At 49.8% G+C, this 14275-nt stretch overlaps 1 protein-coding gene across 1 annotated transcript in view; it reads left to right on the forward strand.

Annotated features, from left to right (window-relative positions):
* Positions 1 to 2502: 2502 nt before the first annotated feature.
* LOC144143163 (iris-like) overlaps positions 2503 to 14275 on the forward strand; it is a 28872-nt gene continuing 17099 nt past the window's right edge. The window contains exons 1-2 of the mRNA XM_077674964.1: positions 2503 to 2848; positions 12544 to 12766. Coding sequence (XP_077531090.1) covers positions 2697 to 2848; positions 12544 to 12766 — 375 coding nt within the window. The 5' untranslated portion in view covers positions 2503 to 2696. The remainder of the gene's footprint in view (positions 2849 to 12543; positions 12767 to 14275) is intronic.

Here is a 14275-nt window from a genome sequence, read left to right on the forward strand (position 1 = left end):
CGGTGGCGCTGCGCGTAGCGTTGAGATTTTAGGGGCCTTAGTTGAAATCGGTCTCGGCGCGTCGTCTGCTGCTCCTTCCTTGCTACTCTCGGTGGTTTCTACACAACCCATACCATCACTTGCGCCAGTTTTGTCGTACAAAAGCCCATCATTTTGGCAGGACGCAACACTGCCTCCGGGTGGTTTTCGGTATGACTTTGTCGTCTTTGTTTCGACAGGGGCTCAGGTATGTTAGGGGGAATACGGGGCAACGCGCTTTCCCTCATTGTCCACCTGCCTCGTGGTATCCTTAGTTTGACCGTTCACGACGTGTTCGCAGCAGTTTACAATGTCTGAAGGCTCACAATGAATGTCACAGACGTAAGTTTGTGGCGTAACCTTGAAGTTTTCCCTCGGAATCACGCTTTCCCACGCTGTCAGGATCCTACGGCGCCTTGAAGAAAGGCTGCGGTACGGACTTTCCCGCTGCCGAAGCAACCCCGAACGGCCCCACGGCGGAAAGAATCTCAATAAACCGCACGGGCACCTCACAGATTCACGATGACAGCACAGAGTTAATACCCTAATACAGAAGTGATGGCAACAATAGGGCACTAACCTGCCACTCAGTGGCTAAGGCCTTGCGCTCCTGAGCACGAGGTCGCGGGTTCGATTCCCGGCCGCGGCGGCCGCTTTTCTGATGGAGGCGAAAAGCAAAAACGCCCGTGTATACGAGATTTCGGCGCACGTTAAAGATCCCCAGGTGGTCAAAATTAATCCGGAGCCCTCCACTACGCCGCGCCTCATCGCCTACGTTGCGGCGGTACGTTAAACCCTACAATCAATCAACAATGGGGCTCTAGATAGGGGGTGATTTAACGGCGCCAGTTAGACGCCGACCCTTTGTGGTGGCTTTTCTCACTCTTACGTTTTCCCTGCTATTACGTTTTGTTTTTCCGGTCTGGTGAAAAACGTATTAGCGGGTTTCTGATGCACAAAACCGGCAGCCCTCGCCTTTATTTAGTTAGAAACGCTCGTTGGTTGGTTTTTACGATTAAGCTAAGAAAGCGGCCGCGCAAGAAAAAAAAATAGCGCGTTCGAAATGACGCAGAAAGACTCCAGCAGCGCAAAAAATGGCGGGTTCGAAATGGTGCAGAAAGATTTCAGCCGTGAAAGAAACAAATTATGCGTTCGAACTGCCGCAAAAAGGCTCCAGCATACCAAATTTAAGCACGCACAAAAACAACCGAACTCCCTAAATACACCCATTCTATCTCCATAAAACAACCTGTTTTGAGGGAGTAAATGAAATGTCCCTAGCCCATGTACTAAAAAATTCACAGAAGGACGATCATTACAGGACAGGTTATTTAGAACATCTAGGGAGTATATACGTTTTTGAGTGCACTGCTTCCATGGTCACTTTCCGCAGTCTATAAATTCCATGTGACGAGAATTATTAGACTCTGCGGATTATTCAATCACTTTATTGAAGACGTGGTTGTGACCCATTGTCGAGTATCCTTTCTTAACCCCATCCTCCTCTCTGGGTTGATGGGAATCTAGGCTGTTACTTATTCGATTAACCATTAATTTGGCAGCAGCTTGTGTACAACTCCAAGTAGGCTAATGGGTCTGTGTAGTTTTTATGGTCTTTGGTGTGCCCCTTTTTGCGGATCGGGATTATGTGGTCTTTACCAGGCAATCAGCACTTTTTCAGTCCTTAAGTGTTCTGAAAATAGCGAAACAAGTGTTTCTAGCACGACATCGCTTCACTCCCTTAAAAGATTGACGGCTATGCCCTAGGCAGCTCCAGCTTTTCCTCTTGATGTTGATGATGATGATGTCCTAAAAAATATTGGCACGTACGCACAAGGGGGATTGGCCAGGGTTAAATCGGTTGTTAAATACGTGGGGACTTTAAAATACTAACTTGTTTCCGGAAAGAGGCTGTAAAAGAAAACTTAGGAGTAAAACCCAAATTACCCAGTTATTAGCACCCTTCAGCAATTCAAACGACTTCTTTTCATGCCTTGGAGAGGCTTTCCCACTTCGTCTTTTCTTATTAGTGGGACTTCGCGAGCTAAGCCTGTACGCTTAATAGTGTTTCCTTGTCTAACGTCACAGACGTATAGCCGGATCTGAATTCATTGCGGTACTTTCATTATCTCGTCTACGTTGTGTGTAATGATAGCCTGCTCGTCTCTGAGTGCGTACATTCTGTAATTGCATATAGCTGGCTTTTTCTTAATTGCTCTATAGCTTCCTCCTCTTTCCAATGCAATTAATTATAAATGTGGCCAATTAGCTGCTACCAACACCTGCTTTGACAACGCCGTCATTACAGGGACTTACGGGAAACACACTTAAAGCAATTCCGCCTTTGCTACCAGCCCTCGATCAAGGCTATTGTCAAAAAGAAAGAGGAATATGAAAAGTCCGGACGATTTTATACCGCACTTGTAATCTAAGCATTAGGACAAAGCATACAGCATGCATAATTGATAACCCGTGATATTCTGCCGATTAAGCTGGAAATGAGCATTACGTAGATTCACTTATTTGTTGCTAAGCCGACCTGTGCCTGTTCTTGTGAATGCCCACTTGGCTAGCCTAGGCCAATCTCTGTTGTCTGGTTAGCACCATCTTCCCGAAGAAGAAGAGGCAGTAAGGGGAAGAAGAAGACGACACAGGCGAAAGAGAAGACGTTAACCAGCATGGGCCCTCAAAGCAGCCGACATGTGCACACGACGTCTCCGGTTACCGGTGTCGTTACGTCGTCAAAGAGCGAAGACACCATTCCTGGTGCCAACCGCAAGCCCTCCCTAACCAGTACGCAGGCCGATGGCCATCACTTTGGCGAAGGATGGTGAGTGCTTCTGACATGCTCTGCTGGAAAGAAAAACCACGGTTCTAAGAGGTACCAGTGTCGGAATTATCTGTCGGAATTATCTCATGAACGTTAAGATCTGCATTGTGTATTCGTTACGACGAATTGTAAGCCCCTACTCTTTGAGAATATTCATTCGAAAAGGCAGCCCCTTTGCGTAAGAATTCGCAGTTTATTTGCCGCGTTACAGTCAATTTACTTCGTTTCAAAAAAATTCCCATGAGGAGCAGCGTTACTCACATTCACGGGAAGAAGTGCTCTTGGGTGGTGCCCTGACAACCCCGCTGTGTCACCAGTGTAACAATTTGGCGAGCGAGAGACCCGCTACTTAATTCATGGTCAAAAAGAAATAAGAAAACTCAGAGACAAAGACCTGACTGACGCATCGCACGACACCAACGGGTTAGTGAACCTGGGAAAGGCATTCGTGCTGCTCTGAACGCAAGCACGCTCATGGCGATAATTACTGCAAAGGCCACCTGCTCCTGCACAATAACGCGACTGTTTTCGTTTGGAGTGAACATTGGTTGTCTCAGCGAGTTTGTCCTTGGACACTGAAAACCCGGAACCGTCTATTGTGCCGTCATCCACCAAAGTAGGCAGCGCGAAATGCTGGTGGCGCTGCGCTGCCCTTCGCTGGGTAGGGCATGTGGCCATCCTGCCAGTATGTTTTGGCGGCAGTTGGTATTTTAGGATTTTTGCCACTGCTGAATAATTGTTCTTGCATGCGGAATTCATTTGTATTACAAGCCAACATCCAACCTCTCCAACCACACCCGACCCAGCCGATAAAAGCAAGCCTTCACCTAATGTAACCTAACACAGCCCAAACCAACCCATTACGGCAGTTCTCTTATCAAGAACCCCAGACACAAAGCAGAAACACAATCAAATAAATCGTTATTATCTTATACCGAGTCCCAGAATTTTTAATCGCCACAGATAGGGCGTATGAATGCACAAGGAATAAAACTGCTAGAAATAACTACTCAAAGAGTTAGGGTCGACCCAGTGACTTCCGTTAAAAACCGGACACACAACCATTGTGCCACACCACGCGCGACAGCGCTGTCTCCAGAAGCAGTAATGGTAGCCATAATGACTAACCCTGTAGAAGTAATCAGGAGACCGGACCATTAAAGGGACACTGAAGTGATACGTAAACATTGCGGGATTACTAGCGCAAATTGTAGCCCGGAGTCCCCAGGCCATGTTTCGACCACTCTAGGCGCGTTTACGCGATTTTATTTAGTAGAAAAACTAATTCGAAAATGCTGTCCTCCTCTCTTTACGCTCGCCCATTTTCTGTGGCGTTTTCGTGTGACGTCAGGAGGGGATGAGCTGGAAATTGGCTGCGCCACGGCTGCGCTACTGCACGGCTCCCCGGCCGACAGAGTCAGTCGGCCCAGCGTTTCGTCCGCCGGCCGCCGGCGGGTCGTCGCAATCAAGAAGGTTAAAAAAATTGCTTGGTCGCAATTCGTTCGCTTAGTTGAAACGAAGCCAGGACACGTTTGTGAATGGAAGAATGTGCCTTTCTTTACTTGGTTTGTTGTACACTGTATCTAGCTCCAAGTCAAGGTCGCTTCACACAAGCGCTCGACGCTTCGCTGACTGGTACGCCAGTAGGAAAATATAAGGCCTCTTGAAGGCGGGAGAAGAGTCAGCGAAGTCAATATAGGTACTAAGGAAATAAAATCAACTGATATTTTTACCGTACAGCGTAAAACTAGGGCGCGGGAAGCACTTTTTTGCGCTGGGCGAACAAGCACAGCGGTCAGCAGCACGACTACGCATATGCGAACGCTTTTCCGTCTACGAAATGCAATTGCTAGACGTGAGCTACTGTGGAAACTCGGGCGACGCTTACTGCACGATCGGAGTACAACAAATAGTCACCTAAGCTGCTTGAAATGCCAGAACTAAATAAAAGTGTAAACCGGTTGTACAATATATACCTTATATTAAGTCAAGGGTTTGACGGACAACCGTCTGGTCGGGAGGGTACATTTCAGAGAGAAAGAGGGCACCGACCAAGTAACGAAAAAGAAAAAGAAAAACCTAAAAGACGTTTCGGCTCCCGCATGGGAGCCTTGTTCACAATGAAATTTATTGCAGAGAAAAACGGCCTTAAGTAGGCTTTAAAACATGACGTAGGCAGCGTGCATACATTGGGTGCAAGGTTCCGATGTTGCGATTGAGGGTGTTAGGCGTTGTCTGTATTATTAGCGATTCTAAATTTAATCTTGCGACCAAATTCTTCTCCGTAGTGATGATGCGTGCATTTTCCCAGTCTATCTCATGACCCGACAGCTCCGCATGTTCGGCGAGGGCATTCGACGCCACTTTTTTCGTCTTCACATCATAGCAGTGCTGTTTTAGGCGCTTTTGAAAGCAGCCCGTCTCGCCTACGTACACAGAGTTGCAGTTTCCACAAGGGACCTCATATATCACTCCGGGATATCTTTCTTTAGGAAGCTTATCCTTTACGTGGGTCAATGTGTGCCGCAGCCTCTTCGATGGCACGTGTGCCACGTGCACATCATAGCTGCGCAGAACACGAGCCAAGGCTTCGCTTGTGCCAGGGACATAAGGAATGGCAGCCCACTTCTTTTTAGCGGCACTGGGCGTTGTCTGAAGAGCCATCCTTCTTTCCACGGAGGAAACAAAGGCGTCAGGGTAGCCGCAGCCCGACAGGTCCTGATGAACTCTCCTAACGTCGTTCGCCACGTCTTCTGGCCTTGTGCAAACAGTATGGCTGCGTCGGATCAGCGAAGACACTACAGAGCGCTTGTGCGAGGCGGGTTGAACGGATCTGAAGTGGAGATAACGACCGGTGTGGCTGCTCTTCCGGTACACGTCAAATTCGAGGTCGGGTCCGGAGCGTTTGACGAGCACGTCTAAAAACGGCAGTTGTCCATTGATCTCTTCTTCAACAGTAAACTGTATGGCCGCATTCATGCAGTTGAGGTGCGTTGTAAACTGGGATAGCACGTCTCTACGAATTATACAAAAACAGTCATCTACATAACGAAGGAAAATTTTAGGGGCCGGAACAAAGGAGGCCAGTGCACAGCGTTCCAGTGACTCCATTGTCAGGTTCGCAGCCGTTACAGACACCGACGCACCCATCGCTGTACCGTGAACTTGTCGGTAGTGCACTTGTTCAAACGTAAAATAAGTGTTCGCTAGGCAGAATTGTAAAAGTCTGGCCAGGTCGGGCAATTCAATTGGGCACCTTTCCGGTAGAGAAGGGTCCTGGCTAAGAGCATCTTGGCACACCTTCACAGCTAAGTCAGTCGGTACGCACGTGAACAAGGAAATTACGTCGAAGGATACCATAATGTCAGAGTCATCGAGACTGATGTGGCGTACCTTTTCAATGAAGTCAGACGAATTTCGGACATGGGCAGGGCCTGTGCCGACTAGCGGAGCAAGCAGCTGGTGAAGGTAGCCGGACAGCTTGTGAAGTGGGGAACGCGTAAAGTCGACGATGGGACGCATGGGAACTCCAGGCTTGTGGATTTTTGGCAGACCATACAAGGCCGGAGCATATCCATTGTGGCACAGTAGTCGGAAATAAAGACTCTTATGCTTCGGGTCAACTGTATGGAAAACGTCGGCAAGCAGCTTCTGCAGCTCTTGTTGGACCTTAGGGGTTGGGTCCTTGTCAATGCGAGCGTACGTGCTTTTATCTTTTAAAAGGGTTTCCATCTTCTCAATGTACGCCGTCGTGTCAAGCAAGACCGTCGCGTTACCCTTGTCCGCAGGCAAAATTGCAATGTCAGCATTTTCGCGTAGGCTCTTCACAGCCTTCCGCTCCTCTGAAGTAAGAGCGGGTGTGGACGAATGGGGGCGGAGCTTCGACAGCACGTTCACAACGCGGGTACGAGCCTCGTCCCGTTGTGCCACATCCACACGGCTGACAGCATTTTCTGCAGCACAAACGATCTTCTTAACATCCGATTCAGGGGAGGAGTTGAAGTTCAACCCCAATCCCAGCACATTCATCTCGGAGGCAGTAGGGCTGTAAGACGACAGGTTGCACACAGTTGTCCTTGCATAGTCTTTCCGGGCTCCAGTTTTGGCTGGCACGAGGCTGTCAAGCTTGCTCTGGTGCGAAAGAGCAAGCTTGACCGCCTTTCGCACCAGACCGCCTTTCGCACCAGAGCAAGCTTGACCGCCTCGTGCCAGCCAAAACTGGAGCCCGGAAAGACTATGCAAGGACAACTGTGTGCAACCTGTCGTCTTACAGCCCTACTGCCTCCGAGATGAATGTGCTGGGATTGGGGTTGAACTTCAACTCCTCCCCTGAATCGGATGTTAAGAAGATCGTTTGTGCTGCAGAAAATGCTGTCAGCCGTGTGGATGTGGCACAACGGGACGAGGCTCGTACCCGCGTTGTGAACGTGCTGTCGAAGCTCCGCCCCCATTCGTCCACACCCGCTCTTACTTCAGAGGAGCGGAAGGCTGTGAAGAGCCTACGCGAAAATGCTGACATTGCAATTTTGCCTGCGGACAAGGGTAACGCGACGGTCTTGCTTGACACGACGGCGTACATTGAGAAGATGGAAACCCTTTTAAAAGATAAAAGCACGTACGCTCGCATTGACAAGGACCCAACCCCTAAGGTCCAACAAGAGCTGCAGAAGCTGCTTGCCGACGTTTTCCATACAGTTGACCCGAAGCATAAGAGTCTTTATTTCCGACTACTGTGCCACAATGGATATGCTCCGGCCTTGTATGGTCTGCCAAAAACCCACAAGCCTGGAGTTCCCATGCGTCCCATCGTCGACTTTACGCGTTCCCCACTTCACAAGCTGTCCGGCTACCTTCACCAGCTGCTTGCTCCGCTAGTCGGCACAGGCCCTGCCCATGTCCGAAATTCGTCTGACTTCATTGAAAAGGTACGCCACATCAGTCTCGATGACTCTGACATTATGGTATCCTTCGACGTAATTTCCTTGTTCACGTGCGTACCGACTGACTTAGCTGTGAAGGTGTGCCAAGATGCTCTTAGCCAGGACCCTTCTCTACCGGAAAGGTGCCCAATTGAATTGCCCGACCTGGCCAGACTTTTACAATTCTGCCTAGCGAACACTTATTTTACGTTTGAACAAGTGCACTACCGACAAGTTCACGGTACAGCGATGGGTGCGTCGGTGTCTGTAACGGCTGCGAACCTGACAATGGAGTCACTGGAACGCTGTGCACTGGCCTCCTTTGTTCCGGCCCCTAAAATTTTCCTTCGTTATGTAGATGACTGTTTTTGTATAATTCGTAGAGACGTGCTATCCCAGTTTACAACGCACCTCAACTGCATGAATGCGGCCATACAGTTTACTGTTGAAGAAGAGATCAATGGACAACTGCCGTTTTTAGACGTGCTCGTCAAACGCTCCGGACCCGACCTCGAATTTGACGTGTACTGGAAGAGCAGCCACACCGGTCGTTATCTCCACTTCAGATCCGTTCAACCCGCCTCGCACAAGCGCTCTGTAGTGTCTTCGCTGATCCGACGAAGCCATACTGTTTGCACAAGGCCAGAAGACGTGGCGAACGACGTTAGGAGAGTTCATCAGGACCTGTCGGGCTGCGGCTACCCTGACGCCTTTGTTTCCTCCGTGGAAAGAAGGATGGCTCTTCAGACAACGCCCAGTGCCGCTAAAAAGAAGTGGGCTGCCATTCCTTATGTCCCTGGCACAAGCGAAGCCTTGGCTCGTGTTCTGCGCAGCTATGATGTGCACGTGGCACACGTGCCATCGAAGAGGCTGCGGCACACATTGACCCACGTAAAGGATAAGCTTCCTAAAGAAAGATATCCCGGAGTGATATATGAGGTCCCTTGTGGAAACTGCAACTCTGTGTACGTAGGCGAGACGGGCTGCTTTCAAAAGCGCCAAAAACAGCACTGCTATGATGTGAAGACGAAAAAAGTGGCGTCGAATGCCCTCGCCGAACATGCGGAGCTGTCGGGTCATGAGATAGACTGGGAAAATGCACGCATCATCACTACGGAGAAGAATTTGGTCGCAAGATTAAATTTAGAATCGCTAATAATACCGACAACGCCTAACACCCTCAATCGCAACATCGGAACCTTGCACCCAATGTATGCACGCTGCCTACGTCATGTTTTAAAGCCTACTTAAGGCCGTTTTTCTCCGCAATAAATTTCATTGTGAACAAGGCTCCCGTGCGGGAGCCGAAACGTCTTTTAGGTTTTTCTTTTTCTTTTTCGTTACTTGGTCGGTGCCCTCTTTCTCTCTGAAATATACCTTATATTAGCAAGGCCTTTGCGTCCCGCTCCGTGGCTCAGTGGTCTGGGGCGCCGGGTATGTCGCCACAAATGTTTTGCAAGTCGCGAGTTCGAATCCCCGCGGGTACGGGCTTTTTTTTTGTAAGTTAACTTTTTTGTTTTCCGCCGATGTTTTCTATATTGAGTTCACCTTTTTTTGGGCCGCAACGTTCATGGCTACACGAACTAGTTCACAAAACGCGCGCAGGCTGGCACTGGCGCGCTAGCGAGTTCTCGTTGGCGTGCTGTTGCCATAAGCACCGACTGCTTGCCGGCAGTGGGCACAGGCCAGAATGAACAGACCCTTGGCCTGGTGCGAACACGCTTTTTACGATACAGGCATGAGGGAGGCAAGCACCAAATATGGGGGGAAAGCGCATGACATTTGGGCGTCTGCGGGTACGCGGAGGCCGTTCATGCACTGCGTAGGTCTCGGCTAGTGAATGCTACGACTACAAGCCGTCCTGGGAGGCTTATCTTGTGCATTTTACAGCCGACAACATGGCAGAAGCGCGGTACGATGATTACTGAGATATTGAGAATGCCCATCCAACAACGCCATTGGTTATGTTTTACAGAACCGAAACGGAAACCGAAACTTGTGTGATTGCTAACCTTGGGCATCGTCCAATCACGGCGCCCCTCCTCCCAACGTCACAGCCACGGGTCACAGCCTTAGTTGGTGCGGCCGCCGCAAACCGCGCATGGTAGTTTTTCTTCTTTCGCGCTTTGTAAAATAATTACCGATTTGTCAACCGGATAAACGATGAAAAGTGTGCTAATTTGAGCCAGTCTACGCAGTGCAAGCAAAAACGGGAGCTTGACAAATTCACTTCAGTGTCCCTTTAAAATATTCCTACCGGCTGAACTGCCGGCTGACGGTAAAATATCCACTTCCTAAAAAATCACGGGCATCTGTGCACTAGTGCGCAAAGAATGTGTAAACAGCGAAACTGGCGGCGCTAGGTAGCTGGTGTTGGTTCGGCCAATGCTTTTCTGGTCACGAAACTTCTCCGTAACGCTATGGGAGAGCTTCATATGGGGACCAAAGCTCCCGCGCGGTGGCCATACGAGTCCGGTGAAGGCGGCTTGGACGGCGGCGGCCACATTTGCAGTGCGTTGGAGCGCGAGCTTGCTGGTGTTTGTTGTGTGATATGGCTTTCTACACTTATCACGAAGGGCAAACTATGTGAACTACCATGCCTCTGACGTGCTGTGTACCTGGTTGCCACTCTGGCTATCGGAGTACAACGGAAAAGCCTTCGCTGTTCTGCCTCCCAAGCGACCGCGAACAACGCGACAGGTGGAAGCGAGCCATTCCACGACAGGAGACGGACGCTTTCAGCTTCGAGTCGAGAAACATTTCAGCTTTCAGCTTCGAGTGTGTGAGAGAAACATTTCAACCCTACGGACATTATTCGAGCCGATGAGTTCAAAATAAGTGGGCAATGTGTGCTTTTGAAGCGCGAGAAGCTCAAGTTCCGCGTCTATGCCATACCCCGGATATTTGAAAACCTGCCGGCGTATTTTACGGAGCCCAAGCCACGGCCGCGCTCACAACGAGAAAATCCGTCTGCAAAATGTCCTCGCGTTTAGGCGCTGAACAACGATGGGACTGCAGCTACTGTGATTTTGGTTATCCAATCAGATATTTTGAATTTGGAAAGCGGAGCATGGCTGTCTTTGCGTGCATATATATATATATTTTTTGAACTTGACCGCCGCGCTTGCCCAGGGGCTAAGGCGTTGTGCTGATAAGCCCAAGGACGCGGATTCCCAGCCGCCTTTCTGATGGAGGCGAAAAGAGAAAACGCTTGTGTGTTCGACATTTCGGCGCAAGTTTAGGATACCTGAGTGGTTAAAATTAATCCGGAGCGCGCCCCATTGCCGGTGTAGCGTCGGCACGTTAAACCTCATAATCAATCAATCAATATTTTTTAACTTGCCGTTTCGGTGGAAGGGGTGTGACAGGCACTGAGCGGGCGAGTTTTTATCTGTTCACAATCTATGTCTATGAGGACAGCCGAGAAAGTCGCTCAAGGCTGTAGCATTTACTGCTACCCTGGCCCCTCCGCGCGCCATTATGCTGCTTTCATTTTGTGAGCGTTTTTTTCCTGCTGTCCACGCTCACTTTCCGAATCTCGAATATTTTTTTTACTATTCAGCAGGCTAAAAATAGCGCAAACACACCGCTAACCCAACGTGCTGTATGTTTGCACACCTATCTGCTCAGCGTAGCATGTCGCCCAGGGCTGAATACACATTTGATTCTGGCGCTAGTTAACCCAAATCATGCAGGCGGCTGCAAAGGCTAGTCAAAAATTGAAAACGTCAGATGTCCGCCTTCTCAAAGCGAGAACGTAGCGGTGCCTGCCGCAACGAACGAACACTGCAACATATACGCCTCAGTAACACCCGTGGTCTCGCCTCAATTTCTCAGCTGAGCTACGCGACAACAACTGACTCAACAACATGCACACTTCGCTCGCGTTTTTACAGGTGGAAATGAAGAGCAGATGAAACTAGCCGCGTTGCCGACGGAGAAACAGCCGGCCCGCAAGCTTCGTCGCACGCCGGGGAAGCCTTCACGTTAACAGGGGCGATCCTAGCGGCAGCTTTTGTCCCTGAATGAAACTTCGGCCGGAGTTTCGTGACCAGAAAAGCATTGAAAAGCATTGAAGGACTCTGGTTCGGCTAAGGTTATCCATAATCATGCTTGAAGGCTCGGCCAAGTTTTCTGCCGGGAGTCACGTCAAGTTAAGCTTCAAGGTTCGGTGAAGTTTTCTGCGTGCTCTCGTCGTTAGCCCCTCAAAGTGCATGAACACTCGGCAATTAAAATATGTTGTGCATCGCACGCTCGCTCACATGCTTTGCCCTGTAAATGAAAGAGTAGTGCAGCGTGCAGTGGGACGAGCATTTGGTCAAAAATTTTGAACTCGTTCAGTGGCCACCGTTCGGCTTTGTGGTCTTGCAGCCACCGTTCGGCTTTGTGGTCTTGCATTTTGGAAATTAACTACGAAATGTACGTTATGGGTTCTCGGCTTTTTGTGTTCTTTCATTTCGCCATGAATCCTTCTCGTTACACTTTCAAAACAAAACCGCTCGTCGCAACAAGCGATACAGCGAGCCACGCCGTGCCGCGTTCGCAAAGCCGTGCTTGTATCAGTTGTATCGCGCTTCCAACAGGTGGCGATACGAGTCCCACCCGTGCACGGCGAGGCAATGCTGCGGTGCAGGTGCGCGCGATGACGTATCGCTCGGCGAGGTTTACGTATGGTGGTTAGCCGGCCCAACTACCAGGTTAAACTGCATCGATGTTAATAACGCACAAGGGACGCCCAAGATGCGCTGGTGAATCAATGTGACGACTGCTGCGCAGGGTTGGAGCACCTATGCCCGACTCGGAGGCGGTCCTGACACGCAGCCTGTTCCAGCTTGGCATCAACCTCCTGCACGAGCTTCGCCGCTCATCGACCGACGGAGGCAACGTGCTGATCTCCCCATATGCCGTGGCCAGCGCCTTGGAAGAGCTGCTCGCTGGCGCCAAGGGGGAGACAGCCCAGCAGATCGCCTCCGTGCTACACGTTGAATCACCACGACAGGTACGGAAAAGAAATGTCTGCTATCTTTAGTGCCAATGTCATCGAAAGACAAGAGCCTTCTGTCACACTCCAACGCAACTCTCCCCCGCTCTCCGCTCTTTCCCTTCCTCTCGCTCCTCTCGTGGTTAATGAAGGTTTGTTCTACGCAGTTCAACTACGCCTCCTTAGAACGGCTCGCTCGCCATCTTTTGGGACAGCGCTCATCCTCTTCTTTAGTTTGTGTTTCTTGTATTGCCTGGAACAGCACGAGCACGGGAGCATGGTTCTCTTGCCTATGAGGCAGACAGGAACAGCGTCAACTTTGGCGAGAAAGCAGAAACAAGGGGCAGACAGACAGACAGACAGGCAGAGATGCCGGCAGACGAATACCTTCGCCTTTTAAGGGACCCTGTAACACTTTTCTCTGTATTTTAAAGCTTTCAGATTGTAGTCAACAAACACATCCATAATAGGGCTCACGAAGTACGTCAGCCAACAATTAGTGATTTATGCCCAACAGATAACTTACAAACATGATCAAAGTATTTTTCTCTCTGTACTACTACTCACTTTCTTCTTCGAGCGTGTGAATTACATCTTCAGAGCGATGTCGCGGCTATTGACCGGCTTCCTTTCAGTGCAGCAATAAACGCATTCGGTAGCCACGTTACAAAATCGCCGCAAAGCAAAGCAGAAAGGGAAGCTTGACCTGATGCGACGAGGTAATGACACAGTGCTGTAACTGAACCTTTCACATTGCTTCCAGAACAGAAAAAGTTAGCGCGTTGATCGAAAATGTGGCAGAGTCTCTTCAAGTAGCCCGAACAAGAGTACCATCGACTTAAACATGGCTCGTATCTGATTGATTTGCAGAAATGTCGAAAATCCCGGCGATATGCATTTGGCATGGCGGAGAAGGAACACGGGGCGGCCCGGCCCGCTCAACAGCGTTCTCTGTTCCTCCCAACCCCTATGTGATGGTATTGTGGGCTAGACCTCAAGACTCGCGTCCCAGAAACGAGACAGGCGGCTGAAAAGAGGGTACAAGACGAAGAAAAGCATTTGCTGAGACAGGACGAGATAATCAAAATGGCGTGACAAGGGGAACAAGCATGTGATAAACATTCATCCTAAGCACGCAAAAATTCCTTACGGGAAAATCTAACACGTCCCCGTACAGATCGCATCAGACACGTGTCGGTAAGAAATAAAAAAAAAATCTCACATGGCGTAGTCGATGTTGAGGCGTTGAAAGCCAGTGGTTGTTGGCGCCCTCTCATTAGTTGTCACGGAGTGCATCCCGTCGCAAAGTCGATGCCGGCGATTCAATGCACGGTCGTTGATTGCCTGCTAGCAAGCACGCCTCGCCCGGCTGCCAGGTTGCGTTTCCTGGCGTGTTAAACGACGGCCTCGAGAAACTGGAGCTACAGCATGTTGCGGGCTGCCCTCAAAACCCTTGCTCCTTATAATGCACTTCTGCTGTCTTCCTCACTCTGCTCCTTCTTTTCTTTCTACGTCAGTTTTATTCTT

This window comes from Haemaphysalis longicornis, unplaced genomic scaffold, assembly GCF_048455015.1.
Source record: "Haemaphysalis longicornis isolate Haplotype H1 unplaced genomic scaffold, Haemaphysalis longicornis Haplotype H1 scaffold_6, whole genome shotgun sequence".
Classification (NCBI taxonomy): Eukaryota; Metazoa; Arthropoda; class Arachnida; order Ixodida; family Ixodidae; genus Haemaphysalis; species Haemaphysalis longicornis.